The sequence below is a fragment of the Urocampus carinirostris genome, chromosome 16 (assembly GCF_059441175.1).
Source record: "Urocampus carinirostris isolate Australia breed hairy pipefish chromosome 16, RoL_Ucar_1.0, whole genome shotgun sequence".
NCBI classification, from domain to species: Eukaryota; Metazoa; Chordata; class Actinopteri; order Syngnathiformes; family Syngnathidae; genus Urocampus; species Urocampus carinirostris.
In genome coordinates, this window is record NC_142364.1 from 5,682,846 (window position 1) to 5,710,620 (window position 27,775).

At 41.4% G+C, this 27,775-nt stretch overlaps 1 protein-coding gene across 1 annotated transcript; it reads left to right on the forward strand.

Annotated features, from left to right (window-relative positions):
- Positions 1-265: 265 nt before the first annotated feature.
- On the forward strand, positions 266-26,495 carry sapcd2 (suppressor APC domain containing 2). The gene is made up of 6 exons (XM_088319875.1): positions 266-1,045; positions 9,898-10,031; positions 15,212-15,358; positions 16,531-16,632; positions 20,823-20,933; positions 22,084-26,495. The coding sequence occupies exons 1-6, from the start codon at positions 388-390 to the stop codon at positions 22,210-22,212; spliced, it is 1,281 nt and encodes a 426-aa protein (XP_088176001.1). The 5' UTR covers positions 266-387; the 3' UTR covers positions 22,213-26,495.
- Positions 26,496-27,775: the final 1,280 nt, after the last annotated feature.

Consider the following 27,775-nt stretch of genomic DNA (forward strand, 5'->3'; position numbering starts at 1 on the left):
CCACTGGGAGGCTCTTAATATTACACACTGGCCCTTTAATCTGGTCCGACAGATGTGCCCTATAAATAACGTCCCATAATTCATGTCGAAAACAAAGCAACTCAAACTCAACTTTCCACCAATCAGCGCTCGCCTCCGCGTCTCCTCGACCAATCAGCGGGCGGCCAGCGCACGCGCACGTCCATTTGAAGGGCGGTGCTGGAGGAACCATTACAAAAAGTCAACTTTCACTTTGCGGGATTAAACATGAAAAAAAGAGGGAAATGTGAGTTATAGTTTAGAAAATAACGGCTTTTGTGGTTTGGATAAGGAGAGGACTTTTTTTGCAGGGGAAAATAGTCGTCACTCGTGGCGCTTTATGCTAACTGGAAGTCCTCCATAGCAGTCATGGCTTTGATAGCCGCCGGGCAAGGCAGCAACATGAGCAGAACTTCTGCACCCAGAAAAGATCCATATCCCGGGAAAATGCAACCAAAAGATGGAGATTACTCCACGGACGGACTCCCCAAAGCGTTTCTCCACAGCCTGCGGACCTTATTCGACATCCTGGACGACGCCGGTCGCGGCTACGTCCACATCTCCGAGATCGAATCCCGATGGCAGGGCGCCGACACCCGGGAGCTCCCCGGCGGGGTTTTGAGCTGCCTCCGCCGGGTTACTCCACCCCACGGGTGCCTTACTTTCGAACGCTTCGTGGCGGGGCTGCGGTACTCCATGCTCAACCCGGAGAACCGCCGAGGTCGGCTGAAAACGCAGGTGATCGTCCCTCCGCGGCCCGCGGGACCACGGGTGGAGAACAAGGTTCGGCCGCTGGGGCCGAGCAACGCGGGGAACATCCAGATCCAGCGTCCGTCGGGACACCCAGTGTGCGGACCGGTGAGGTATGAGAGACCTGGTCGCAGTCTGGAGAGGATCCCCGCCCCCCAAGAACCTGGTGGGATTTACAGGGGGGAACCGGGTCTCCTTTCCAAAGCGCCCCAGCAGCAGACCCGGGTGAGGTCCATCGAGTCCCTGGCTTTGGAGTCACCACAGGTCCAAGCAACAAGTACGTGCAATAAGAAAGTATTTCCAGTATCGGTGCCGGTATCAGCATTTTTATTGTATCGGTACTCATAAAGCCTTTTTTTTACCATTTTACACTGCCCATGGGCCGTTTGTACGGGTGCTTGAAATCCTTAAATGCTTGAATATTAACATAGGATTGTAAAGTGGGGCAGCACGGCGGCGCAGTGGTTAGCGCATGTGCGGCACAGTTCATGTCATGGGAACCTGTCGTGGGTTCAAATCCAGCTCCAGACTTCCTGTGCGGAGTTTGTATGTTCTCCCCGTGCTTGCGTGGGTTTCCTCCGGGCACTCCGGTTTCCTCCCACATTCCAATGACATGCATTTCAGGTGAATTGGCCGGTCCAAATTGTCCCTAGGTGTAGATGACTGAATGAGTTGTCTGTCCCTGTGTGCCCTGCGATTGGCTGCCAACCAGTTCAGGGTGTCCCCTGCCCACTGCCCGGAGATGGCTGGGATGGGCTCCAGCCCCCCCGCGACCCTAATGAGGATAAGCGGTACGGCTAATGAGATGAGATGAGATTGTAAAGTGCCTGAATCTTGAGTGAAGTAAAATGGTAAATGGCCTGCTTTTATATAGCGCTTTTCAAGTAATTGAAGACTTTTCAAAGTGCTTTACAATGTGCTTCACACTTACCCATTCACACACACACTCACTCACCAATAGCGGCCATGCAAGGCGCCTACCTGCTTATTGGGGGCATTAGGGATTCAGTGTCTTGCCCGAGGATACTTCGACATATAACACGGAGAAGGCGGGAATCAAACCTGCGATCTCTTGATGCCAAGACGAGCGCTCCACCTCCTGAGCTAATGAAGTGCTTGTAAATGCTTGAAATTCTCCCCATGTTTCTCAAGTCTGCTTAAAAATGACATGGACACTGCTCTGTAGTGGGTTTGCTTAACTGTTGCATTTCTTGTTCCTTCGAGATTGATTGCAGCTGGCAGTAGTTTGCACGGCATTGTCCTATGAAGCGTCATCGCCCCCTTAGGGTCAAGTCTCTAGGTCATTTCCATTAAAAGTTGTGATTTTTCTTTTGAATAAATGCCAACGAAATGCTTTCTCCAGCTGCTAGAGGGCAGTGTTGAGTTTGTATAATGTGGTGAGTTGGTTCAGGTGTAAAACTGCACTCACCAGTAAACATATTTGATCTTGAACATGAAAAGCTTTTTTACCCATTGTTAGTAAATAAATCAGAGTTCATACAGGTGCTTGAAATCCTTGAAAAAGCTTGATTTGAAAAGTGCCTGCATTTCGGTTGAAGTGCTTGTCGATGCTTGAAATCGTTGCTCTGTTTCTCTGCAGTCTGACTTGATGGACAACGCATAAAATGATGGGGGGAAAAAAAACCCCCACTTGTAGGTTTTTTTGCCATTGCATTTCTTATTCCCTTGAGATTAACGGCAGCTGGCATTAGATTGTATGGCATTGTTGTATTAGTGCAAAAGGATTAGGTTTCTATTACAGGCCTTTCAAAAAAATGAAGATAGTGCCTCCTAGTGGTAAATTGTAAAGGGAAGAACTTCCTGCAACTGAAAATGTGAGCTACATGTTACAGTGATGCTTACCCAACACATATATGGGGAGAGATTTGTCTCAAAAATATTGACACACATATTGGTAAGATTGTGAGATCAAACCTCCTGTGTGGAGTTTGCATGTTCTCCCTGTGCTTGCGTGGGTTTCGGGCATTACATTTGTTGCAGTTTTTGAGAACAAGTCCCGGTTTTAGTATAGACCAGGGGTGTCAAACTCATTTTAACTCTGGGGCCACACGATAGAACAAACATTCTGTTGGGGGCCGGACGAGTAGATTAAAGAGAATGAAAAAGAGAGATAAAGAAATAAGAGAAAGAGGGAGGGAAAAGGAGGGAGGGTGGGACAAAGAGAGACAAAAGAGATAAAAAAGAGAAGTCATGAGAGAGGGGGAAAGAAAGAGAGCGGAAGAAAGAAATCCAAACAGAAATAGAAAGACAGAAGAAGAGAAAAGAAAGCGCGAAGGGTAAGAGAAAGATAAGAGAGAAAAGGAAAAAAGGAAGTTAGAGCAAAATAAGTTAAAAAGATACAGAGAGAGAAAGAGACAGAGCAACAAAGGAAGAGAAAAAGAGAGACACAGAAAGTTAAAGAGACAGAGAGAGAGAGAGAGAGAGAGAGAAATAGATACCATAGATAGAGAGAGAGAAATAGATACCATAGATAGAGAGAGAGAGAGAGAGAGAAATAGATACCATAGAGAGAGAGAGAGAGAGAGAATACAAGTACAGTGTCTTTGTTCGAGCTTTGGCAACATGTAGTTTACATATTTAAACCTGCAACTCATTTTTCTCTTGTGCTTCTTTGAGTGCTGTCTCACGGGCCGGATTCAATCCCTTAGCGGGCCTGATCTGGCCCGCGGGCCGCCTGTTTGACACCTGTGCTATAGACGATGATCTAACATTTCGGGATTTGTTTTTCAGAAATTAGGCACAAAAAAATGAAGTGACGGCCATCTTTTTATCTCCGTGCCGACTCGGCCTTCTCGCTGGACTGTGGACTGTCACCCCCCCTTATCTTTTCTTCTTTTTTAGAACTTTGATGGCTCATTATCTCACTCGTAGGCCTGCTCGACTCGCGCTAGTTGGCTGTCACACGAGCTCAAATCCACCCATGATTTTCTCCGGGTTAAGTTTGATCGAGGGTGACACTCTCTCACTCGCCGCTAACGTAGGTTTGAGAAGTTTCTCGAGGAAATTTTCCACCCGGCAGCACACGTCGAGTCGCACACAGTCTCTAAAAAAAGAGACCGACACTAGATAAATAGATATACTTTATTCATCCTTGTAGGAAAATTCACACTTCCAGCAGTATCCTTTTGTTGTTTATTAATAGATTAACAGGATGGCCTTGGGGTGCTGTGTTGTAGTTTAGCCACAGCGGAGTGGATGATGTCACACGCTAGGCCAAAAGTTCGACGTCCTTGCAGCAAATGGAAATCTTTGTGCCCAGGGTTACACCAACTCGAGTTAGTCCACCTCCTCTCCGCTTTCAGCAGGCTTTTGTGTCTCTGTCTGTCCTAATAGCGCTGAAGCCGGGTAGCTCCAGGTAGCTCCACGTTAGCGTTCAGGGTGCTAGATGTGAGCCACGTTTCCGTAAAACACAGCAAACTACACTCCCTGTACGCTTTGATGTTTTTCACCAGCACAGCCAGTTCGTCGGTCTTATTGGTAGAGAGTTCACGATTTCCGTTATTACGGACGGTACCGAAGGCTTATAACACCGCTAGCCACTTAGCCTTCACCTTAGCTCCAGCTCTGCATCCACGATAGGGTCCCCTCATCATTTCGGTACAAGAATTCTTCAGGGCAAGTAGTTGATTCCTCGAATAACGATAGAAGTAATCCAAAGTGTAGTTGTCAAACGGGATGAAAAAAAACGAAGATAGAAGCAGACACTTAAAACAATAAATCACAAAAAGAGCGAAATAACACTGAGCTGCTGGAAAGGCTGCCGCTCGCCAAACCACATCGTGAAGTATGCTGACGACACAACAGTGGTGGGCCTCATCAGGGATGACAACGACCTGGCCTACAGAGAGGAGGTGGAGCAGTTGGTGGGCTGGTGCAGGGACAACAGCCTGGTCCTGAATGTCGACAAAACTAAAGAGATCATTGTCGACTTTAGGAAAAACCAGCCCAACCATGCCCCACTTTGCATCAACAACAAGGCTGTGGAGGTTGTCAGCAGTATCAAGTTCCTAGGGGTGCACATTACAAACAAACTCACCTGGTCCGTAAACACTGCATCACTGGTTAAGAGGGCACAGCAGCGCCTGTACTTCCTGCGGAGGATGAGGAGAGCCCACCTGCCCCCACCCTCCCTCATTACATTCTACAGGGGCACCATAGAGAGTATCCTGACCAGCTGTATCTCTGTGTGGTGTGGAGGCTGCAGCGCTACCGACTGGGGTAGTGTGAGGAGGGTAACGAGGACAGCAGAGAAAATAATCGGGACTACACTTCCCTCCATTCAGGACATTGGCCAGAAGCACTGCCTATCCCATGCTAAAAACATTACCGGGGACCCCTCTCACCCCCATCATGGACTGTTCACTCTGCTAGCCTCTGGGAAGAGGTACTGCAGTGTGCGGTGCAGGACCACCAGGCTCCGCAATAGTCTAGTCCCCCTGGCCATTAGACTGTTAAATGGTCAATCTAACATATAGTTAACTTAAATCTAAACGGCTGCTAATCTGACTTTTGCACTACTGGCAGTTTTTTTTATAGCTTGCCACTCCTTGCACATTGCTCTCTGCACTATTGTAATTACAGCGTTATTGTTACAGTGTTAATGTTACTGTGTACCTGACTTGTTAACCTGACTGCCCATATTGCACATCTGGTTAGCTACTCTTCTTGCACTATCGGCACTATGGTAAAATACTACACGTAGCCAAAATACAATACCACATTATTTATATCTGTACATTCAAGGAAACTGTTGGGGGTCAGATGCATCGACATTTCGTTCTGTATACACGTGTACTAGAATGACAATAAAGTAGATCTGAATCTGAATCTGAATCTGGAATGTTATGACACCTACTAGTGCAACATACTATCCATTTTTGTCATGTTTTTTATCTTGTACTTCTCCCAAAACATGTTGAGACTTCATTTGAAAGAATACGAATCTTGTTTCTTTGAAGTACAGTTGACTCCTGGGATTGAACACGTATGATGGGGAGAGAAACCGGTTATAATTAGTTAAAGAGTTTCCAGGTACACTTCAAAAATGCAAATTAAGTAGATTAGATTAGCCATAGCACTCCAGGGTAAACATATTATATTTTAGACTTAAAAGGGATAAATACGATAAAATTTTACGGTTTTACTACCTAAGCTAAGCATAGTCGGGCCTGGTTAGTACTCTGATGGGATACCGCCTGGAAATGCCAGGTGCTGTAAATGGGTCAATTGGTGCACGCTCTGCTGCAACAGCACTGACTGTACCCCCCTGTTACAGTCGGTGAAAATTATTTCCTTAATAAGATCAAATAAAAAATTATTATTATTAACATAGCGATTAGGGCAGCACGGCGGTGCACTGGTTAGCGCGTGTACGGTACAGTTCTGAGGTCATGAGATCGAACCTCCTGTGTGGAGTTTGCATGTTCTCCCCGTGCTTGTGTGGGTTTCCTCCCATATTCCCAAAACATGCATGTCAGGTTAATTGGCCGGTCCAAATTGTCCCTAGGTGAGTGAGATGTCTGTCTCTGTGTGCCCTGCGACTGGCTGGCAACCAGTTCAGGGTGTCCCCTGCCCACTGCCTGAAGATGTGATGGGCTCCAGCACCCCCGCGACCCTACTGAGGATAAGTGGTGGCAGATGATGGATGGATGGATGGACGTAGTGATTAGAGACTGGCTGAAGCTATAATAAAAGTGTTTTAGAACTATTGCAATGAAAAGTAGTGCAATCAAATTAGGAGGAGCAAAAAAGCAAGCTGTATATTTTTAGTTTGGCATGCTTGTTTAGGGTTGTGATACCCTAGGGAACAAACTGAGCCTATTGGTATATAGTAATTACTACTTGCAGTATATTACATAAACACTGATATGATTGAATAACACAAAAAAATAATATAAAGGAAAAATACATTTCAATTTACCTTTGGTTGTAATGTGATTTTACCTGGTCTAGTTGAGTTTATGGGTGGATGAAGAGAGGGGGGCATTAGAATCAAAATTGATTTTTTTTTCCCGCTTGGGAGGATTGTCTTGCACTGAGAAGACGTTGTTGCTTCCATGTGCACCTATTTTGTATTTCTTGATAATTGCAAAGCTTGTTTCCATGGCGATTGTGTTCTTGCTTCTCCCTTTAGCATCACTGCAAACCTTGCAACCCTTAGTGAATGAATGCAGTACAAGAGCTAAAGTATTGTTTCGCAGTAAGTTGTTAAGCCCTTACAGAGCATACAAAATGAACTGACTGGAAAGAAAGAAATGTATTGTGGGAGGTAGTTCTGCCAATATCGGTATTTTCATGATTGGGCACATAAATTTGTTGTGAGTGTCATATAGTGGGGGTAAATACCGTTACCAGGAGTAAAGAACGGCTTATTGCACACCAAATTGTGAAAACATCAAAAGATAGGGACGCCGTAAGATTGGGCGCCTATTCAGGGTTGGGTAGGGTTACTTTAACTGGATTACTCCAATACCAAATATGCTAATAAAAGACAAAAGAAACTAAATCTGAATAAAATGACTCAATTTTGTGCAGGCTTGGGGAGTAACGGAATACATGGAACGGCAAAAATGATGTTTGGATTTCTTTTCATTTTGTTTCTGTCGCATTTTATGTTGCCGGAGATCAAAGAGATCAAAGCCAGGAGAGAAAGCTTACCACGTGTCGTGAGTCATCATTTTATTCCTATTTAGTTTCCTTTGTCTTTTATTAGCATATTTGGTATTGGTGTAATCCAAAAGTAATTGAAAGTAATCAAGTTAAAGTAACCCTACACAACCCTGCGCCTATTGCACTAAATAAAAACGTTTATTTTATGTGGTGTTTTATAAATGCCCACATGGGGTCGCCAGAACGTTCTTTACCTGTTTGTATACCCTCACCATAAAGAATGAAATGATCTGCATTTCTATAGCGCTTTTCAAGTCAAGACTTCCCAAAGCGCTTTACAATGTGCTTCACATTTCCCAATAGCGGCCATGCAGCCATCCAAGGCGCTAACCTGCTTATTGGGGGCATTAGGGGTTCAGTGTCTTACCCAAGGACACTTCGACATGTAACACGGAGGAGCCGGGATTCGAACTGCGATCTCTTGATCCCAAGACGAGCACAGGACCCCAGTATGAACAAAATCAATATATTTTTATGTATCTATTGTGTTTTTGTACAGGAACATACCACTTTTCCTTATAGGGGGCTCAATCAGCAGTTTCGTAAAACATACTCTTAATTGTTATTTATGTTGTAAAATCCCTATTTTTTCACGCAATCTCGTATTTTCCTCAGTTGGCCGGACAGAGCTGCACTTGTCTGTGCCGTAATCTCTTGCACGCTGCCAAACCTTGTAGGATTAATCCAGATTACAGGAGACAGGTCGGGCCTCGCCAAAAGCGGGACAGCTCTGAAATCTCTCACCAGAAAGTCCTGCCAGAATTCACGTTCTCCTGGGGGAAATCATATTCAGATGATATTGTTGGATATCTGCACCAATGGCTACTTTTTTACAATAAAGGAATAAAAGTTTGTATTATTATATGTATTATATATGTATGTATACTTCCTCATGCTATGAGGCTCTTTAACTCCACCCGGGGGAGTAAAAGCCCACATTAAACCCTACCTCCACATTTGCATATTACCCTATTCTTATTACAGTGTGTATTTTCCGTAGCACTATTTAAATACTCTATATCAACACATTATATTGGGTATTTTTGTATTCTATATCTTTTATTTTATTATTTTATTCATCAACACAAGGATACTGCTGCAAGTGTGAATTTCCCTCCGGGGATGAATAAAGTATCCATCTATTATTATGTAAAATAGTATTTATTGTCATTGATATCAACGTTGTGAATGCAACGAGATTAGGGAAAACATGTAAGAAAGATTTCTAAGACAATAAAAATGAAATGCTTTTAGGATAAATAAGCAAAAAAAAAAGGCAAAGCTTAAAGACTGGCCAAAGTTATAAACATAGCATAATGAAGAGAAGTGCAATAACAATTATATTCGAAAATAATCTAATAGGTCACAAGGTATAAATTATTTAATTTGATTTTGATTTTATTCATCTATTTTAGTATTTTTTTAATGATATTTTGTTATATTAAATCCGAGTTATATATTTTATTTATATATTTTACAATATGATTTATATTTTAAATCCATTTGTCCGTTATTTTATCTATTTATTTATTTATTATCTATTGTTTTATATTTGCTGTTTCTTTTACACAGTATATTATACTATACAGTATTGTTTTTTTTTCAATTTAATTTTATTATAAAATGTGTAAGTTATATATATTACAGTTCTACATTTTAACATGTTATTTTTTAAACTAATTTACTCCTTAATTTTTTTAATATATATATTTTTTCAAAGGTTTATTTAAATCGATATTTCGTTACATAAAATGTCATATTTTAGCTATATTATACTTTTTTTCTTAATTCGTTTGATTTATTATTTTGTAAAATGTATAAGTGATGTGTATATATATATATATACTAGTTACACTATATTTTTAATTCATTTTATTTATTTTAATGTATAATATTCAAGATATATATTTTACCTGTATATAGTTCTATATTATATTTTTTTTATTCATTTGATTTGATCTTTTATATACAGTTTGTTTATTAAAATGCATTTTGTGATCACACACACACATTTATTTATGACGCCCTTAATCACAAAAATGTATCAAAGGGCTGCAAAGGATTACAATTACACAATTACCTGATCTTAAACCAATATATTATACTATTTATTCCTTATTTATATTAGTTCTTTCATTTAGACAATTATATTTGTTTTATTACACAAAATACTATATCACTGCTCACGGATCCCTTAAGAGCCAGGGTAGTAGGGGCATCACTACCTGTGGTGTGTCTCAGATACAGCACCTTCCTCATCTGCTCACCGTTGTTTTCGGTGAGCCGGACCTCGAAGGGGAAAAAACCCCCATTCCGTTCAGGCCCAAATACTTTATTTGGGTGTTTCAATTCTAAAACATGATTCTCCTATTTAATGCCAGTTAATAATAAAGCCCACAATCCTTGATCATAAACCTTGTGACGTTTTGCTGTATGCAGGTGCTTCCAAATCCAATTTGCCGAGATCTCAAAGCGAATCGGCTACGGGCTTCAGCGTTGGCTCCAGGCGAAATAACCGCGGTCGAGAGGAGCAAAGGCGCCACACCATCGCTAACGGAGTGGACTACGAAATGGTATGCGCAGATCGAAAATATATGAAATTGAGACGAAATTAAGAGCGCCTGTGTGTACATCCAAGTAATGTTGAAAGGATTTAAATGTTTTTATTTTGGTTACAGATAGCAAAAAATGTTTAACAAAATCTATTACTTATTATGCCCAGTGTCATTTCTTGCCTGAGATTAGTCGGTTGCCACACCTAGATCCCTGTGAGATTCGATTGCGGGTAGTTGCTGCCACCTGTGGATGTTTTGGAGAACTACATTAATTCGATTGGATTTTTTTATTTCGGTTACGATAATTTAAATACAACTAGTAAAATAATAAGTGGGTTTAAACAAAGTCTCAATTTATTTGACTCCATTCTCTCTGTTGCCATTTTTAGACACAGTAAGACCCCAATCTTTTCCTCGTCCGTTGTCATGCTTCGTCACACTTCCTCAGACATTGGGAGACTATCTATCTATCTATCTTATCTATCTTATCTATCTATCTATCTATCTATCTATCATCTATGCATCTAGACATTTATCTCTCTGTCTATCATCTATGCATCTAGACATTAAACTCTCTGTCTATCATCTATGCATCTAGACATTTATCTCTCTAGGCATCTAGACATCCAAATATCTATCTATCTATCTATCTATCTATCTATGCATCTAGACATTTATCTCTCTAGGCATCTAGACATCCAAATATCTATCTATCCAGACATCTATCTATCTCTCTAGGCATCTAGACATTTATCTCTCTAGGCATCTAGACATCCAAATATCTATCTATCCAGACATCTATCTATCTCTCTAGGCATCTAGACATCTAGATAGATAGATATCTAGACATCTATCTATCAATCTTATCTATCTATCGAGAATTCCAGATATCTATCTATCTATCTATCGAGACATCTATCCATCTATCTAGACATCTATCTATCTCTCTAGGCATCTAGACAGATAAATATCGAGACATCTATCGAGACATCCAGATATCTATCGATCTAGACATCTATCTATCTCTCTAGGCATCTAGAGAGATAGATATATAGACATCTATCTATCTAGACATCTATCTATCTAGACATCTATCGAGACATCTGGACATCTATTGAGACATCTGGACATCTATTGAGACATCCAGTTATCTATCTAGACATCTATCTCTAGACATCTTTCCATCTATCTAGACATCTCTCCATCTATCTATCTAGACATCTACCTAGACATCCATCTATCTATTTAGACATCTATCTATGTAGACATCTATGTATCTATCTAGACATCTATATCTACCCTGGTCATATCCCTCAAGAGGGTGCTTTATTCTAGTACAGTTAAAAGAAAGAGTCCCCCGATATCACGCGTGCCCCCTTGACACAGCCCCTGGGGGTGGGTGGCTGCTTTGGTGGGGGGTGTCCCACTATTTCAGAACCACTGCCCTGGGGTTACGATGTCCTCGCCTTACGTCATTTTCCCTTTACGGTGTCGAATACAATGTTTTTTTCTGGCCTTCTTAACAGAATTTGACCACTACACAACATCCAGTCGGGGAAAATACAGTAATCACATTTTTCCTGCCACCTCTCTATCATTGCCTAGCAACCACTCGGGTAAATAATGTGCCCCCCTCCCACCTTCAGCCGGGACAGGTGCCAGCCCACCCCTGATGCTATGAGCGGACTGTACAGTACACCATCACAAAGAAACTGGTGTCACTGGTGAAGTGAAAAGGAGAAAAAAAAACCTCCCTTTTGACCCCCTATTGGCTCCCCCGTTCCCCTCCCACCTCTGTCCTTCCACCCACCCCTCCGCTCCGTCACGCTCCCCCCTTTTTTGCCTTCCACCATTTTTCCACCTTTCCTCGTCCGATCTCTTCTTTCCTCTTTGGCACGGAGTTGACTTTACCTGTGGGTTCGAGGAGAACCGCTCAAACCCCTCTTCCCCTTCTCCCCTTTCTCTTCCTCCTCGTTCCCGCCCCCCCCCCCCTGATCCCTCCCTGCCCCGCTCCCCCTTCCCCTCCATCCGCCCCGATGGTAGCGAGCCGGGTGGGGCCCCGGGCCCCGGAGGAAGCCGGCCCGGCCTGGACGGCTTTGTGGGCCGCGTACACCACCGTTTTTATCCCTCTCAGCAACAGTCTTTACAGCGGAGAGGCCATTTACTTTTTTCTGTGGGTGAGTAGTTGAGTGCTTGTGTTTGGCGTCAAAGTCGAGCGATTTAACTCGAAGTTTACCTCAAAAATGAAAAGTAGATATTAGCTAGCAGGATATGAGCCAAGTCAGGTCATTTTTATTCACTAATCGTGTGCTGTTCAATGTTAATCTGACATGTGTACTACCAGAAAATTGATTTTATGCACCAACTGTTACTAAATTGAACTACAGTAATCCCTCGGTTATGGCGGTTAACGGGGACCGAGACCACCCGCGAAAACTGAAAATCCTCGGAGTAGCGGCGCCCCTTCAAAAATGCTTAAAAACCGTATACGTAGGGCAGCACGGCGGCGCAGTGGTTAGCGCGTGTGCGGCACAGTTCTAAGGTCTTGGGAACCTCCTGTGTGGGTTCAAATCCAGCTACCGGACTTCCTGTGTGGAGTTTGCATGTTCTCCTCGTGCTTGCACTCCGGTTTCCTCCCACATTCCAAAGACATGCATTTCAGGTGGATTGGCCGGTCCAAATTGTCCCTAGGTGCGAATGAGCGAGCGAGTTGTCTGTCCCTGTGTGCCCTGCGATTGGCTGTCAACCAGTTCAGGGTGTCCCCTGCCCGATGATTGCTGGGATGTGCTCCAGCACCCCCGCCACCCTACTGAGGAAACCACACACAATTAGCCGTGTTTCAGGTAGTACAAACAACCCGCTCGCTTTTGGTATAAAAAAGTCAAACTTGAGATGAAATGTGACAGAAGAGTTCCCTCCTTGATAAACTGAGCGCCACATAAGAAGGGGGTGAGGTGGGAGGAGTTAAAGGAGGGGGGGGTGAGCGAAGCGGTAACTCACCATGACTCAGCATTGTGTCAGGGCCTCTCCCTCCCCTTCACAATAAGAGTGTCCACACCGTGTCCTCAGTTGACATAAGCTCGCGCTTGCTCAAGTCAATAAATGCTTTTATTGAGAAGGTAAGATATAATTTTTAGACCCGCGAAGCTCTGAACCCGCAAAAGTGGAACCGCGAACTAGCGAGGTTCCACTGTATATTAAAGCCCAGGTCAGCACTTTCACTGCCGCTACCTGGGTTCGATTCCCGTTGCATTCAATGTTTCGCACTATACAGTATATACCAGCAATGTTTATCAATTTGATCAATCATTGCTTAAATTGTATGGTAACACCAGGATTGGGTAGGGTTACTTTTGCTTAGTATTCTGGTTTTTTTTTTTTAAGTCAACTTGAATAAAATCACATCACGTGGTAAGCTTTCTCTCCTGGCTTTGATCTCTTTGATATCCGGCAAAACGAACCTAAAATGTGACAGAAACAAAATGAAAATACATCCAAACAGCTTGCCGACATCATTTTTGCCGTTCCATGTGTTCCGTTACCCCCCAAGCCTGCACAAAATTGAGTCATTTTATTCATATTTAGTTTCTTTTGTCTTTTATTAGCATATTTGGTATTGGAGTCATCCAAAAGTAATCCAGTTAAAGTAACCCTACCCAACCCTGGGTAACACATACCAATAACTACTGCATGTATTTCCAATCGTATCTGCTGCTGTATACAAGGAGCACCAGGCTATAAGGCTTTCTCTCAAATTTCTGGTCAAATTGGGGTTTCTAGGTGTGCCTTATAGTCCGTAAAATAGGGTAGTAGTTATAACGTGAGGCCCGGTGTGGAACCATAACAGGGCACATAGTGCGACTGAGTGGCTGAATGCCAGCGATGAGGCCAGGAACTGCAGGCACGGACAGCCAGGTCAGCACAACTTTCATAGGCACAGAGGGCCATATTTGAGGTGCTGCCTTTTTAGTCCATTCTTAGGTTGCTGCACGGTTGCCATGACAATGGACTGATGGCTCCCCTCGACATTGTTTAGGATTCAATCGAGATCTGCGGCTTTGGGAGCTTGGCTCTCGAGTCCAGTGATCGGCATGGAGTTTCAGTCCGTGCGGGTTTTAAACTCCTTCAGTTTCATAACGAAAAAGTACTTTTTTTGTTTTCTGTTTAAGGAGTATGAAAAATCTTTGTCCACACATCGAGGAAGTCCCCTTTTCCTCGTGTTGCCTCCTGTATCCAACAAATGAAGTGTGTAGGAGGCCCATATAGCAAGTTTTTTTTCCTTAAAAAGATGACAGTCCCTTATTATTGGACTTGCTCCCTCATTTCTTTCAGATTTAATTTCCCCCTATGTTCCGGTCCGGAGCCTTCGCTCTGAAAATGCTGGTCCACTCGTGATCCCAAGAGCCAAGAAGAAATCTGCAAGTTCAAGAGCGTTCTCCATTCGAGCCCCGTTGCTGTGGAATGCTCTTCCCCCTGAGATTTGATCTGCAACCTCAGTGGGACTGTTTAAATATAAGCTTAAACACACACTTCTATTCTATAGCATATGAAAAACCTATATTTTATGTTAACAATATTTGTGTGTTATTTGCCCTCATGTAGGTTTTAGATCAGGGGATGGTGTCATAATAGTCTGTGGTTTGCAATAATCTATGGTCTGTGCCGCCCTTTGAGACTCTTTGTGATCAAGGACGTCACAAATAAACATGACTTGACTTGACTTTTTCATCATCAAGGCAGAGAGGGATGATGTTTCGTGCACGTCCGCGGTCGTCATGGTGACAGAAATCATTTTAAACATCGGGAGCTGCAAAGTTCATGCATTATTTATGTGGAAGTTCAGTGTTTTTGCAATAAAATGTCATTTTGCGTGTCTATTTATGGAAAGAAAAAAATACAGCACCGAAGTAAAACATGTTTGAAATGCATCCTTCCAAAATAAGTTGTTTTTCTTCGAAGTATCTATTGGAAATGAGTATTTTCAGGAAACTTAAAAATGTTTAACTGTTGTTTACTAAACACTGGTAAAAGAAGCATACATTTGTTTCATATGAAATGTAGGGGTTGAAGCTGTCTTTCTATATGTTCTATGTCTATAAAGCTACAGAACTACATTTTCTGCAGGCCTTCAAAAATGAGTCAAAATGGTAAAAATTCTCTGGCACCAGTTCCTATAAACCAGGATTTCTGTTTTGCAGCTGAAGCAAATGAAGGAGTTGGAGCAGGAGAAGGACTCCTTGCTGGCAGGCTTGGAAGTGGTAGAGCGGGCCAGAGACTGGTACCAGGGGCAGATCCATAACGTCACTGAGAGACAGCGGTTGGTTGGACAGAACTCTCAATGCACGGTATGGGAAGATAAGAGTACCGTATCCGCACTATAAGGCGCACCTAAAAGTATTATTTTTTTTCAAAAGCTGACCATGCGCCTTATAATACAGTGCGCCTTGTATATGGATCAATATTAAGTCGCAAAGTCTTGCAACTAATGCAAGCAGCCGTTGACTAGATTTTCCCCCGAATGCGAAGTCGTCCGCGGTGTATGCTGGGATTTATATACCGGCGTTTCATTGGCTAACCAATGTGTCAATCATCAGTTGAATCGATCACTATTGGCTAAAGTTATTTGGAGGTATAGGGGGCGGATCCTTTTTAGCATTTACAGGCTGGCATAGGCTAAAAGGACAAAACAAACCCTGCAATTGGCCGAAAAAGATGTGTCAATCATCAGTTGAATCGATCACTATTGGCTAAAGTTATTTGGAGGTAAAGGGGGCAAATCCTTTATAGCATTTACAGGCTGGCATAGGCTAAAGGGACAAAACAAAGCCTGCAATTGGCCGAAAAAGATGAATGTGAATAGCAAGTTCGGTTGTCTACGGCATAGAGGAAACATGTTTTACCATTCTGTATTTGTAAATATTTTACTCTCCTGGATTTACTACACTCACAGATATAAGAGGACCATGGTTGCACATTATTATTGAACACAACGACTTCGGTGAGCTACTCCGGCTATATATTTTCCCAGTATCTTGTTTCAGAGTGATATCGATGTTTCTGTGATGGGTCTTTTTTAAAATTAAACTCAATTCCAAGTGTTTATTGTCATATGCACAGTAAAGTTGCGAGCGAAAAAGAAAATAGAAACTAAGGAATGGTTGGCATTTCTTGAATCCCAAGACTTTAACCTTCCGAATGATATTTGGAACGATGCATTTGAGTGACATCGTACGGACACCGCATCCGCAGGTGTTCTCGACACGTATTTGCTTCTTTGCAAGCTTTCGGAATGTTAAGGGGGTAATCAGTTGGACTGAACTATCTGACTGTTTTGTCCACGTTCCCATTGTAGCGCTTTATAATCCGGTGCGCCTTATGTATGGAAGATATAGGACCAAAAACTATTTTTTGGGGGTGCGCCCTATAACCCGGTGCGCCCTATAGTGCGGAAAATACGGTACTCTAAAACCACCGTCCTTTGAGGGAATGCAAGAGTTTTTAAATCTGTTTTGTTCAGGAACTGTTCACTGAGGCCAACCAGAGTCGCATCAACGTTCTTATTCCCAAGTTACAGGAAGTCAACCGGTGCCTCAACGATCTCATTTGCTGTACTGGAATGGTGAGAACTGACACACATACCATTCTTAATCTACATCATCAACATTATAAAATGGCAAAAAATAAATGACAATATATCGTCACACTACATGCATAATTCCCTTTTTTGGACCAAATTGAGATTTCTCCTGAATCAGGATCCCAACAGATAGCTGCTCAAGTCGGTCAACCAATCATATTTCATATAACCAATCCACAGTGCAAGATTACCGTAAATTCTGGACTATAGAGCGCACCTGATTATCAACCGCACCCACTACATTTTAGGATAACCGCTTTTGTACTTACACAAGGCGCACCTGTATATAAGCCGCATGCGCCCACATTAAAACTCGTAACACAATCACAAATTTAACCCAAACCCGACTTTGAGTCCCGCGATTGTAACTGAATATAAAATACACAGTCCAAAAACCACAGCCGGCAAAATGAACGGAAAATAATACCGGTACTTAAGGTTTGAAGGTTTGGTCCGTTTAAAATAATCCAAGGAAAAAAGTGTATATTTCCAAAAATAAGGGCGGGAAAAATATATATCCACTATTGTCGGCCGCGTCCACAAACACGTCTCACCTTTACTCCACTTCCCGTCAGCCCCCATCTGATTCGCCCGTGGAAAACATATCAAAATAAGTCTCTAAAACAAATACATTACAAAAATATACAGTTGCAAATACATATTATATACATGGTTACACATATTTACAAAGACAGACGGTACACCAAGAGAGTTTCCAAAGCTTTAATGATAATATTATATCTTTCATCCCAAACCGTGCCTGTGAAGGGTAGCAAAACGCTACTAGCAACACAGTATATGGTTCTGTTAAAAAAACATACCATACTTGTACTCACGGTAAACCGTCTTCAACTTCCTCATTATAATTGACGTTATCAAAGTCGTCTTCCCCAGTATGGGAAAGAGACTATGTCATATAGACGTCGTCCCACGCTCCCTTATTCAAAAACACGCTAGCAACACACTCGCAAAGTATAGTTTACGTGCAGTAGCTCTGTTTCCTTTTTTATCGGACTCCTCGATTGCATTTAGATTGCCTTTCTTTTTACAATTTGCATGGTGAGGATATTTCTACGCTAATTTAATTTGTGCACAAGCTAAGAAATTGCAGTCTTCCTCGGCACATATATTCCACCGGTATAAATCTTACCTTTTGTACTCGAGCGCCGCTGGCGGCCGTTAGAAAAATTACATGAATTGGCCGCATCACTGAATAAGCCGCAGGGTTGAACGTTTGGGGAAAAAGTAGCGGCTTATAGTCCGGAATTTACGGTACTTTTAAAATTATGATTCGAAAGTACAAAAGTTATTTGTTTTATAACCTCTCGAAGTTATCGAGTGACAGATCACTAAATCGGGAAAAATTCCCCGGACAGCCACCATGTCGCGTATCTCTAGATCTCATCCCTTTAATACGTGATGTATTAACACTGTCTTTAGAAATTTCTTCTTGTATGCGTTGAATCTTCTTATTAAAAAAGACCATAAAGTCATGGGCTGAATGGGTAGAATTATCTGGGATAATCTGTTGCTTCGTTAGCGATGCTACAGTTTCGAAAAGGATTTTGGGGTTATTCTTTTGTGCCGCAATCACCTTCGAAAAATAGGCTGATTTTGCAGAGGCATGGGCCGCTTTATACTTTAACAAGTTGTCACACCAGGTTTGACGGAAAACGGCTATACAAATTTAAAAAATGACTTGACTTAAAGTACAGTACTTTTGTTTTATGCAATGTTGTTTTTCTCGCCACATTTATAGTGGATTGTGTCCTTAATACGGTAGTTCGATAAAGCTGAAAGATTATTTTTAAATCTATGATTTGACATTAGAGAAGTTATTTGTAAAAAACAACCGCTTATAGAATTATTTTATTTGTGAAACAAATGCTTGAGCTTGTAATTTAAGTTTGTTCTTTGGTTTTAATGTAGAATAGATTGTTCAATAGATAAATGTGGAATATGGGTCATTCATAAGCTATAGAATACAAGTATGGCAAGTTCTTTTTTGATTTTCCAGTCAATTGAGAAAATACAGTGGTCTCTTTTCATTGGCCGACATACGAGAAAAAACTTCAAAGAATTTCCAAGTGCTACCACTAGAGGGCCTACTGCTCCCAATACCGGTTATCACATACCTTTTCCCGCCATACAGACTTGATCCCTAGACCCAACCTGTGAGGTTATTATATTGTCTTATTAATAATATAAATAAACTTTTAGGTTAAACTATTATTTAACTGTCTTGTTAGTGATCAGGAAGATGTGTTTTATAGCTATTTAGGATTAACCTGGATGTTTTGAGAGGCCGGGAACGGATTAATTGGTTTTCAGTTATTACGTGTTGGGAAAATTCGCTCGAGATACAAGAATTTCTAGATATGAGGACGATCCAAGAAGAATTAACCTCGTGAGTAGAAGTTGTACTATACAGCACTCCCTCGATGAAGGGCTATACTACAGTAGACCCCAGGATAGGGTTGACCCCATCTTATGATGTTTTCACTTTACGCCGTAGGATAAGATGTCTTTTTGGCTCCTCTTTATGGGATTCCTGCGTTCAAATTATATAAACAATATTTTTGGCCTGCGCAAAAACTTGTAAAGTTCTAATATTGCGATGTTTGAACATATAATGAGTTGCGTCTCTAAGATGCCTGTCTGCTATTGGTCTGCGTCACGACTTTATGAAAATGCCGATATGCTACTGGCTGAACTCCCTCCCACTATGCACTTGTTTTTTTCCATTCAGTTCAGACCTCCCAAGCTCATAAAATCCTTTGTTTGTCAATGATACAATAGAATAGAATATACCTTTATTGTCACTGTTACAAAATGGGTTGAACATATTGTGACAACGAAATTGGATGTGGCACTCCAGTTTCACATTTAACAGTGAGGATAAAAGAAAATAAAGAAGATGAAGGAACAAAGAAGATAAAGGTTATAATTTACACAATACTTACACAAGAAGTGTGGGCATGTAGGATGTTACATACAGTTTTGGGATCGTATTGGTTTCATTTATACGGTCCCAAGGTTTGCCATGACGCTCAGTGAAGAAGCAAAAAACATGATAACCATGGAAACAAAGCTTGCAATTATTTATTTTAAGAAAAAAGGCTCACCTAGCTAAGCTACATTGCCATAGCCTATTGACATTTATGACTATTATGAAAATAATGAGGGAGTTTCCAATTTCAGTATCATTTTGTTGGTTAATTAGAATTACAAGGAACAGCCCTAATACTAACTGCTCTAATTAAGTTAGTTAGTTAGTTAATTAAGTTAGTAAAAAAAACATGTTAAATATGCAGTTTTGTCGCTTTTACCCATTACTTTTCAGCCTGTGATCCATACCCGATTATTCACGATTGATTCAAACGGAATGGCTAATGGATCCAGTTAGTTACAAGCAAGACAAACCTGTCGAAAATGATGAAAGTAAGATTAGCTTTAATGTTGACGCTTTTATCAACTATTACCTTTTAAAGAACTCTAATTAACCATTGAGAAACGATTTCGATCAGTGGTCCCCAAACTACGGCCCGCCTCTACATTTGGTCCGGCCCCCTGAACAATACCAGAAAGCATTTTGATTTTTTTTTCATATATCTGTATTTGTATTTGATAATAAAGTTGGACTCTTGCAATAAAATTTTCCTTAGTTATGAACTATTTTCATTATTAACTATTAGTAACTATTTTATACGGCGCAACAAGGGTTGCTGACTAGTTAAAATGTTATATTTGGGGATTTTGGTGTTGTTTTATAAAGCAGAAAAAGTGAAGTACCAGTATATCACCACTAGATGACGTAGTCTCACAGGTCAGAGAAGGGTGTTTTGGGGCAAGTCTCACGGGATCTCACGTGATTTAATGAGACTAGTTCATTAAATCACTCTTAATGTCAACAAGTAAATGGTGTCGTGTGAGACTGACATTTACCATCTATTTTGCAGGTGAGATGAACAATACATTTTTACATTTAGGCACTCCTGCAATCATCACACTTTTTCTGTTACAAACTGACCCCGGCCCCTCATCAGAGAAGGGAAAAGTTATGTGGCCCCTACAGGAAAAAGTTTGGGGACTCCTGATTTAGATAATAAACAAACGAGAGTCAAATTTTTCTGTTTACATGCTATGAACTTGTCTTTGTTTCATTTTCCCAGTCGTCCTTCCCTTCGAACGGCAGTCAGACGACAGCCACCTCGCAGCTTCCTCATCCGGCTCCTCCACAAGCCATCCTGAGACTGAAGGACCAGAACAGACTCCTCACGCAGGTTCTCCAAGACCTATTGCTCTAATACAGAGATCCCTCGGTTTTTCTCGGTTAACGTGGACCAGAACCACTCGCCGAAAGTGAAAATTCGCAAAGTAGCGGTTAAACTTACCTCGAGATGATGTCATTACCGACCGAGAATATACGACTTTAACAAAATAACCATAATAGATCTACAAATAAAAACACACATAATTAAATGGTCTTTATTGACATTAAACAAAGGTACAACACAATTAAGGAACTTCTCCTTTCAGTGCAAAGAAACAATTTAGAGAGCGGCTGGCTAGCTGCGCACTAGCACCTGGTGTCTTCGATTTTAAACCAGACCTCTGCGATGATTATATTTAAATCGTCCCGAATGTTGCAGTTTCCCACGAGTTGTAGCTACAGGTCATCCATTTCATGGCTAATGAAGTGTGAAATGTGAATTTCCCTACGAGAATGAATAGAGTATCTAGCTATCTAGCTAATGGACCTGGCGTTGGCTTGATACAAGGTCTGCAGCGACGGTTTAGGAGGGTTTTTAGCCTAGCCGTAGCAGTAAGCCGGACTGGCTGTCCAGCTCTTTCTTTCTCCCAGGCGCTGCCCCAATTGCTTCTGGAACCTGATAATAATCCACGTAGCACAGTGATCACCATTTCTTGGCGCATTTTATGAATGAATTTATTTTTAATGTAACGAAACACTAAAATTTTGTACTAGCTCAGCTGTAGCCGTGGACCGCAGTTTGTTTGGTGGGAAGGGGGGGTGGTCGTGTAAACACATTGACTCGTGCCCGCCCGCTGTTTGACTGACGGCATACAGCAGCCTATCACATTCACTTTCAGCAGGGGTGTCAAACTCATTTTAACTCGGGGGGCCACACGATAGAACAAACATTCTGTCGGGGGCCGGACTAGTAGATTAAAGAGAAAGAAATAGAGATAAAGAAATAAGAGAAAGAGGGAGGGAAAAAGAGAGATGGCGGGACAAAGAAAGAAAAATACAAGATACAACCTGCCCTTCACGATAGATGTGTGCTCTCTGAACACAATGAACTATACGTTGATATCAATGACAATAAAGAAACGCGTAGTAGCGAGGAGTCTCTGTACCACGTCTTTGTCTTCAGTCGGCTGATCTTTCCTCCGTTGTGTTGCCCGATGAAGGAGGTGACCGAAAAGAGCGAGCGCATCACCCAGCTGGAGCAGGAGAAGTCAGCGCTGATAAAGCAGCTCTTTGATGCCCGTTCCCGCAGCATGCAGGACACCAGCTCCATGGACTCTACCTTCATCTGACCACTAGGTCCCATGACCTTGTTTACCCGACCTACCATGCACCTTCGACTGCAGTTTGAAACGTCTCCACTCCGCAAGATAATTGTGCACCGCAAGAGGCAGAAACACTCCAATTCCCTGGATTATAATCTTTTTATTTTCTTGACAGGGTTCGTACGGGTGCTTGAAATCCTTGAAAACACTTAAATTGTAATGTTGTGTTTTCAAGAATTGAAAAGTGCTCGAATTTTTGGTGAAGTGCTTGAAATTGTTGCTATGTTTTTCAACAAGTCTGCTTAAAAATGACGCCATCACTGTTATCTGGTCGCTTCACTTTGCCGTTGCATTTCTTCCAACGGCAACTGGTATTAGTTTGTATGGCACTGTCCTTGAAGCCTCATCGGCCCTATGAGACGGGTGCATGATTAAAAATGGCATATATAAATAATAGATCTATTCTTGCCTCGGCAAAACAGATGATTCATGCCAGATTCCTTTTAATGGTACTATAGATTTTGAAAAATATCTTTGGAAAAGGTCTACAAACCCTAAATATTACTCCCAACATACCCAGTTATATGTAAAGTATAAACTTACATTTATATACTCCGGGGATTCAACCTCATTTCAAGATTTCTTTACTAATCTTACCAGTATATCAGTATAATCTACATCGATGGTGCCTTGAGATGCGAGTAAGCGTAGTTTTTGAATTTTTTGAGATACAAGTTGCCAGGGAAAAATGTTTACTGTGACGTTGAACAAAGGCAAGTACCAAAACAATGTTGCTAAATGTATTGCTTAAAGCGACAGTGTGTAATAATTCACCACAAGAGGACGTTGTGGTTTAGAATGGAGAGTGTGATTTTTAAAATGATAAAATGTGGAAGCCCGGAAGATACAAATTAGGACGCCTACTTTTTATTTTCTTGCATGAGATGTAATCATTCAAGCCAGGGACAGGACATGAAAACTGCTGTTAAGCACCCAAAAGACTGATCAAGCTAGAGTGGCTGAAAAAATCAAATAGCTTGAGCTGTTTGGAGCTAGCGTAAGAGGCTAATTTTAGCCGTTAGCATCAGAAGATTATAAAAAGGCCAGTAACAGATTGCAAAAGCAAAGCAGAAATTGTCAAGCCTCGGGACCTTAAATCAAGAACTTTATGGAGAAGCTAACACTAAGCACCCAAAAGACTGATCAAGCTAGAGTGGCTAAAAAAAATCAAATAGCTGGAGCTGTTTCAGAGCTGGCGTAAGAGGCTAATTGTAGCCGTTAGCATGAGAAGATATTAAAAAGGCCAGTAGCAGATTGCAAAAACAAAAGCAGAATTTGTCAAGCCTCAGGACCTTGAATCAAGAACTTCACGGAGAAGCTAACACCTAAGCACCCAAAAGACTGATCAAGCTAGAGTGGCTGAAAAAAATAAAATAGCTGGAGCTGTTTTAGAGCTGGTGTAAGAGGCTAATTTTAGCCGTTAGCATGAGAAGACATTAAAAAGGCCAGTAACAGATTGCAAAAGCAAAGCAGAAATTGTCAAGCCTCGGGACCTTAAATCAAGAACTTCATGGAGAAGCTAACACTAAGCACCCAAAAGACTGATCAAGCTAGAGTGGCTGAAAAAAATCAAATAGCTGGAGCTGTTTCAGAGCTGGCGTAAGAGGCTAATTGTAGCCGTTAGCATGAGAAGATATTAAAAAGGCCAGTAGCAGATTGCAAAAACAAAAGCAGAATTTGTCAAGCCTCAGGACCTTGAATCAAGAACTTCACGGAGAAGCTAACACCTAAGCACCCAAAAGACTGATCAAGCTAGAGTGGCTGAAAAAAATCAAATAGCTGGAGCTGTTTTAGAGCTGGTGTAAGAGGCTAATTTTAGCCGTTAGCATGAGAAGACATTAAAAAGGCCAGTAACAGATTGCAAAAGCAAAGCAGAAATTGTCAAGCCTCGGGACCTTGAATCAAGAACTTCACGGAGAAGCTAACACTAACAAAAGAGGCTAGTGGTAAAACCTAGCCTTAGTGGCCGGAAAAGGAAACAGTGGGAAAAAAAGTGCCTGAATCACAGAACTCTAAGACCATCACATGCAAGATAGTAGCTGTTAAGTGTGACCAGGACAAAATACTTTCACAAAATAGTCATCCAGTCTTCTATCATAGAAAGATGGCAGCCAAACATGTCAGCTTCTCCAAAAGGCAGCTAACGATAGCGGCAAGCCATAACCTGCAGCGGAGTGGCTAGAGAAGGAAACAGTGGGGTAAAAAGTCGAACATGTCTGAATCACGGGGCGATGATTCGAATCAGAATCTTCTTCAAAGAACAAACTCCTCGTATCTTAAGGCACCACAGTAATTACCAGTACTCCCAGTCCAATTCATGTATTACTTTCTTTTTAGTGCATTTTTGGTGTTAAGGGTTGAGATAGAAAGAACTCTGAATATTAAAAAGTTTGAAGGGGACGTGAAATCCTATGGAAAGAGCCCTTATACTCCTCCTTCAAAATTATCCGCGCCACCTTTTGTTTACATTTTCAAAAGTCGACTTTCTTAAGTCTAAGCACTCTCTCAGTATTCCATTTTATAACAGAAATCTCCATTTTTATTTTTAAGATGTTTGTATTCAAGTAGCATGATGGATGTGTTGTTTTTGTGAGATTGGGGAAGCGGAGGTGACAGAAAACGTCTCCACTCCGCAAGATAATTGTGCTCCAATCCCCTGGACTATAATCTTTCCCGACAGGGTTCGTACGGGTGCTTGAAATCCTTGAAAACACTTAGATTGTAATGTTGTGTTTTCAAGAATTGAAAAGTGCTCAAATTTTTGGTGAAGTGCTTGAAATTGTTACCATGTTTTCACGTTGAGGAATGAGGAGGATGTATTCGCATGTTTCAGAATTGTTTTTTCTCTTTATATCACAAAAAAATGCTGTTTTGTGTTTCATGTGACTGCATGATTTGCGATATTGATACTCGGAAGAACAGAAGCTGAACATGTAGCCTTCCGACTGAATTACACAGAAACCAGTTCATCTTTAGTTTGTTTCTGCCAGTAAAACAAAAATAATCATAAGCTATATACAGGAACTGTAAGGTACTACTAGACAGTGTTCCCTCTGCTCGCGCACTGCTCGCACATTCTCGGCGCACAAGAAAATCTAGCCAGCGCACAAAAATCAGGGCTCAAAATTGCTAATTAAGAAGCGACTCAAGTCAAAGTTACAGTGCATGAAGGTAAAAATACACGGGTTCCCCTGACGTTGGGTCCTAAATGCGGTATTTTGAAGTCGAGTCAGAGTAGAACGAAGTTGAGTAAAGTTAGTAGAGTTTGTCGGGGAACCGGCTTCTTCGGCTCGGCTCACTAAAAGGAACCGGCTCTTTCGGGTCCTAAACGGCTCTTCGGGTTGTTTTTGCTTCTTTAATCCCAACATGACCAAATATGATGTAAAATGATGAACAAAATGACTTAAAGGGAAGGAGGAATAGAACAAAAAAGAAAAAAATACCAAAATGAAAAAGTAGTGAAATGCTGAGGAAAAAAAAGAAACAAAAGGAAGAGAAAAAAGAAGGAAAAATTTAGAAAAAAGCCTGAAAAAAAGAAAGAAATGTAGGAAAAAAGTAAACAGAGAACAAAAACAAAAAAGTAACAGCTCGGAAAAAATAAACACAATGACATTTTTTTTAAAGGAATTTAAAAGAGAGAAGAAATACCACGGAAAAAAAGAAGAAAAAGTTTGTGTTGCATTCAAATAATTTCCAATGATATCAAGTGAATCTTGTTGCCAACATTGTACTTCCACTCAAAAATGTGATTAAGTACAGTTCTGTATCTTACAACCGACGAAATAAGCCTCCAAAAAAGCTAATATTATGCGACAAAATATATCAGGAAATAAAAAGAAATGGATATCTTGTGAAAGAATCGTAAGAAGAAACAACGTTTGTAGGCCGTACAACCTTTGCAATCGTACATGAGTCAATTCATTCAAAAGAGAAAAATAATTTTGCATTGCCGGAAACTCAGCAAAATGTAACTTGATGTCAAGTTTTGGACATGTTTGATCATTATCTTGCCACACTTGGGATTATGGTTGCTCACTGTTGTTTCAAGCGAAATTAGAGGGAACATGGCTGCTGGGATACATGCATATAGAATATTTAGTCGCCTTAATGTTCAGGCCAGGGTAATTTCTTGTTTATGCTGCTCAAAGTATGGTACAAAATGTGAGTGACTTTCCCCCTCTTTGCTTCCTTTCACATGTATTTCAACAATAGACGAAGTGTAAAATAATAAAAACGAGGAAACAGGGTGACCAAGTGTCTTTGCATTGTTTTATTATCCAAATGAAGGTGAAGTGCTTACTTTCTGTGAAGCATCTGAGTTTTGAAGAGTTGAAATCTCATTCCAGTCTTTGATGTGCAATCCATCCATTATTTGCAGGGTTGGGTTGGGTAGGGTTACTTTAACTGGATTACTTTCAATGACTTTTGGATGACTCCAATACCAAATATGCTAATCAAAGACAAAAGAAACTAAATATCAATAAAATGACTACATTTTGCGCAGGCTTGGGGAGTAACGGAATACATGAAACGGCAAAAATGATGTTGGCAAGCTGTTTGGATTTATTTTCATTTTGTTTCTGTCACATTTTATGTTAGTTTTGCCGGAGATCAAAGCCAGGAGAGAAAGCTTACCATGTGTTGTGAGTCATCATTTTATTCATATTTAGTTTCTTTTGTCTTTTATTAGCATATTTGGTATTGGAGTCATCCAAAAGTCATTGAAAGTAATCCAGTTAAAGTAACCCTACCCAACGCTGATTATCTGCACCGCTTATCCTCAGTAGGGTCGCGAGGGTGCTGGAGCCCATCCCAGCTGTCTTCGGGCAGTGGGCAGGGGATACCCTGGACTGGTTGCCAGCCAGTCGCAGGGCACACAGACACAGACAACCAACCCGCTCATTTACACCTAAGGGACAATTTAGGACCGGCCAATTAACCTGAAGCACGGGGAGAACATGCAAACTCCACACAGGAGGTTCGATCTCATGACCTCAGAACTATGCCGCACATGCGCTAAACACTGCGCCGCCATGCTGCCCTACTTGAAATATAGAATAGAATAGAATATACCTTTATTGTCATTGTTAAAAAATGGGTTGAACGTATTGTGACAACAAAATTGGATGTGGCACTCCAGTGTCACATTTTACAGTGAGGATAGAAGAGAACAAAGAAGATATAGGAACAAAGAAGATGTTTGTATTGTCCTTGTTGCAGGCTTTGTTTTTCTCCTCAGGGGCGTGTATGAGGGGGTGAGGGACAGACAGAGATGGTCGGATCCAGCTAGGTGGGGGGAGGGGGGAAGCTCTGTACACGTTTGATGTTACTGTACACGCGGTCCAATGTTTTTTCCCCCTGGTTGCACAGTCCACGTTCTGAATGAATTTGGGAAGTACAGTCCTTAAGCATGCCTGATTGAAGTCGCCGGCGACGATAAAAGCTCCGTCGGGGTGTGCAAGCTGCTGTTTATTGATAGCAGCGAGCAGGAGATTTAGCGCTATGCTAACGTTAGCATCCGGTGGAACGT

Excerpts from the sequence above, each read along its gene's own strand:
- sapcd2 (XM_088319875.1), top strand. The coding sequence starts at position 388 with ATGGCTTTGATAGCCGCCGGGCAAGGCAGCAACATGAGCAGAACTTCT. Across the intron at positions 1,046-9,897 it reads ACCACAGGTCCAAGCAACAA|GTGCTTCCAAATCCAATTTG; the intron begins GTACGTGCAATA and ends TGCTGTATGCAG. Across the intron at positions 15,359-16,530 it reads GACAGAACTCTCAATGCACG|GAACTGTTCACTGAGGCCAA; the intron begins GTATGGGAAGAT and ends TGTTTTGTTCAG.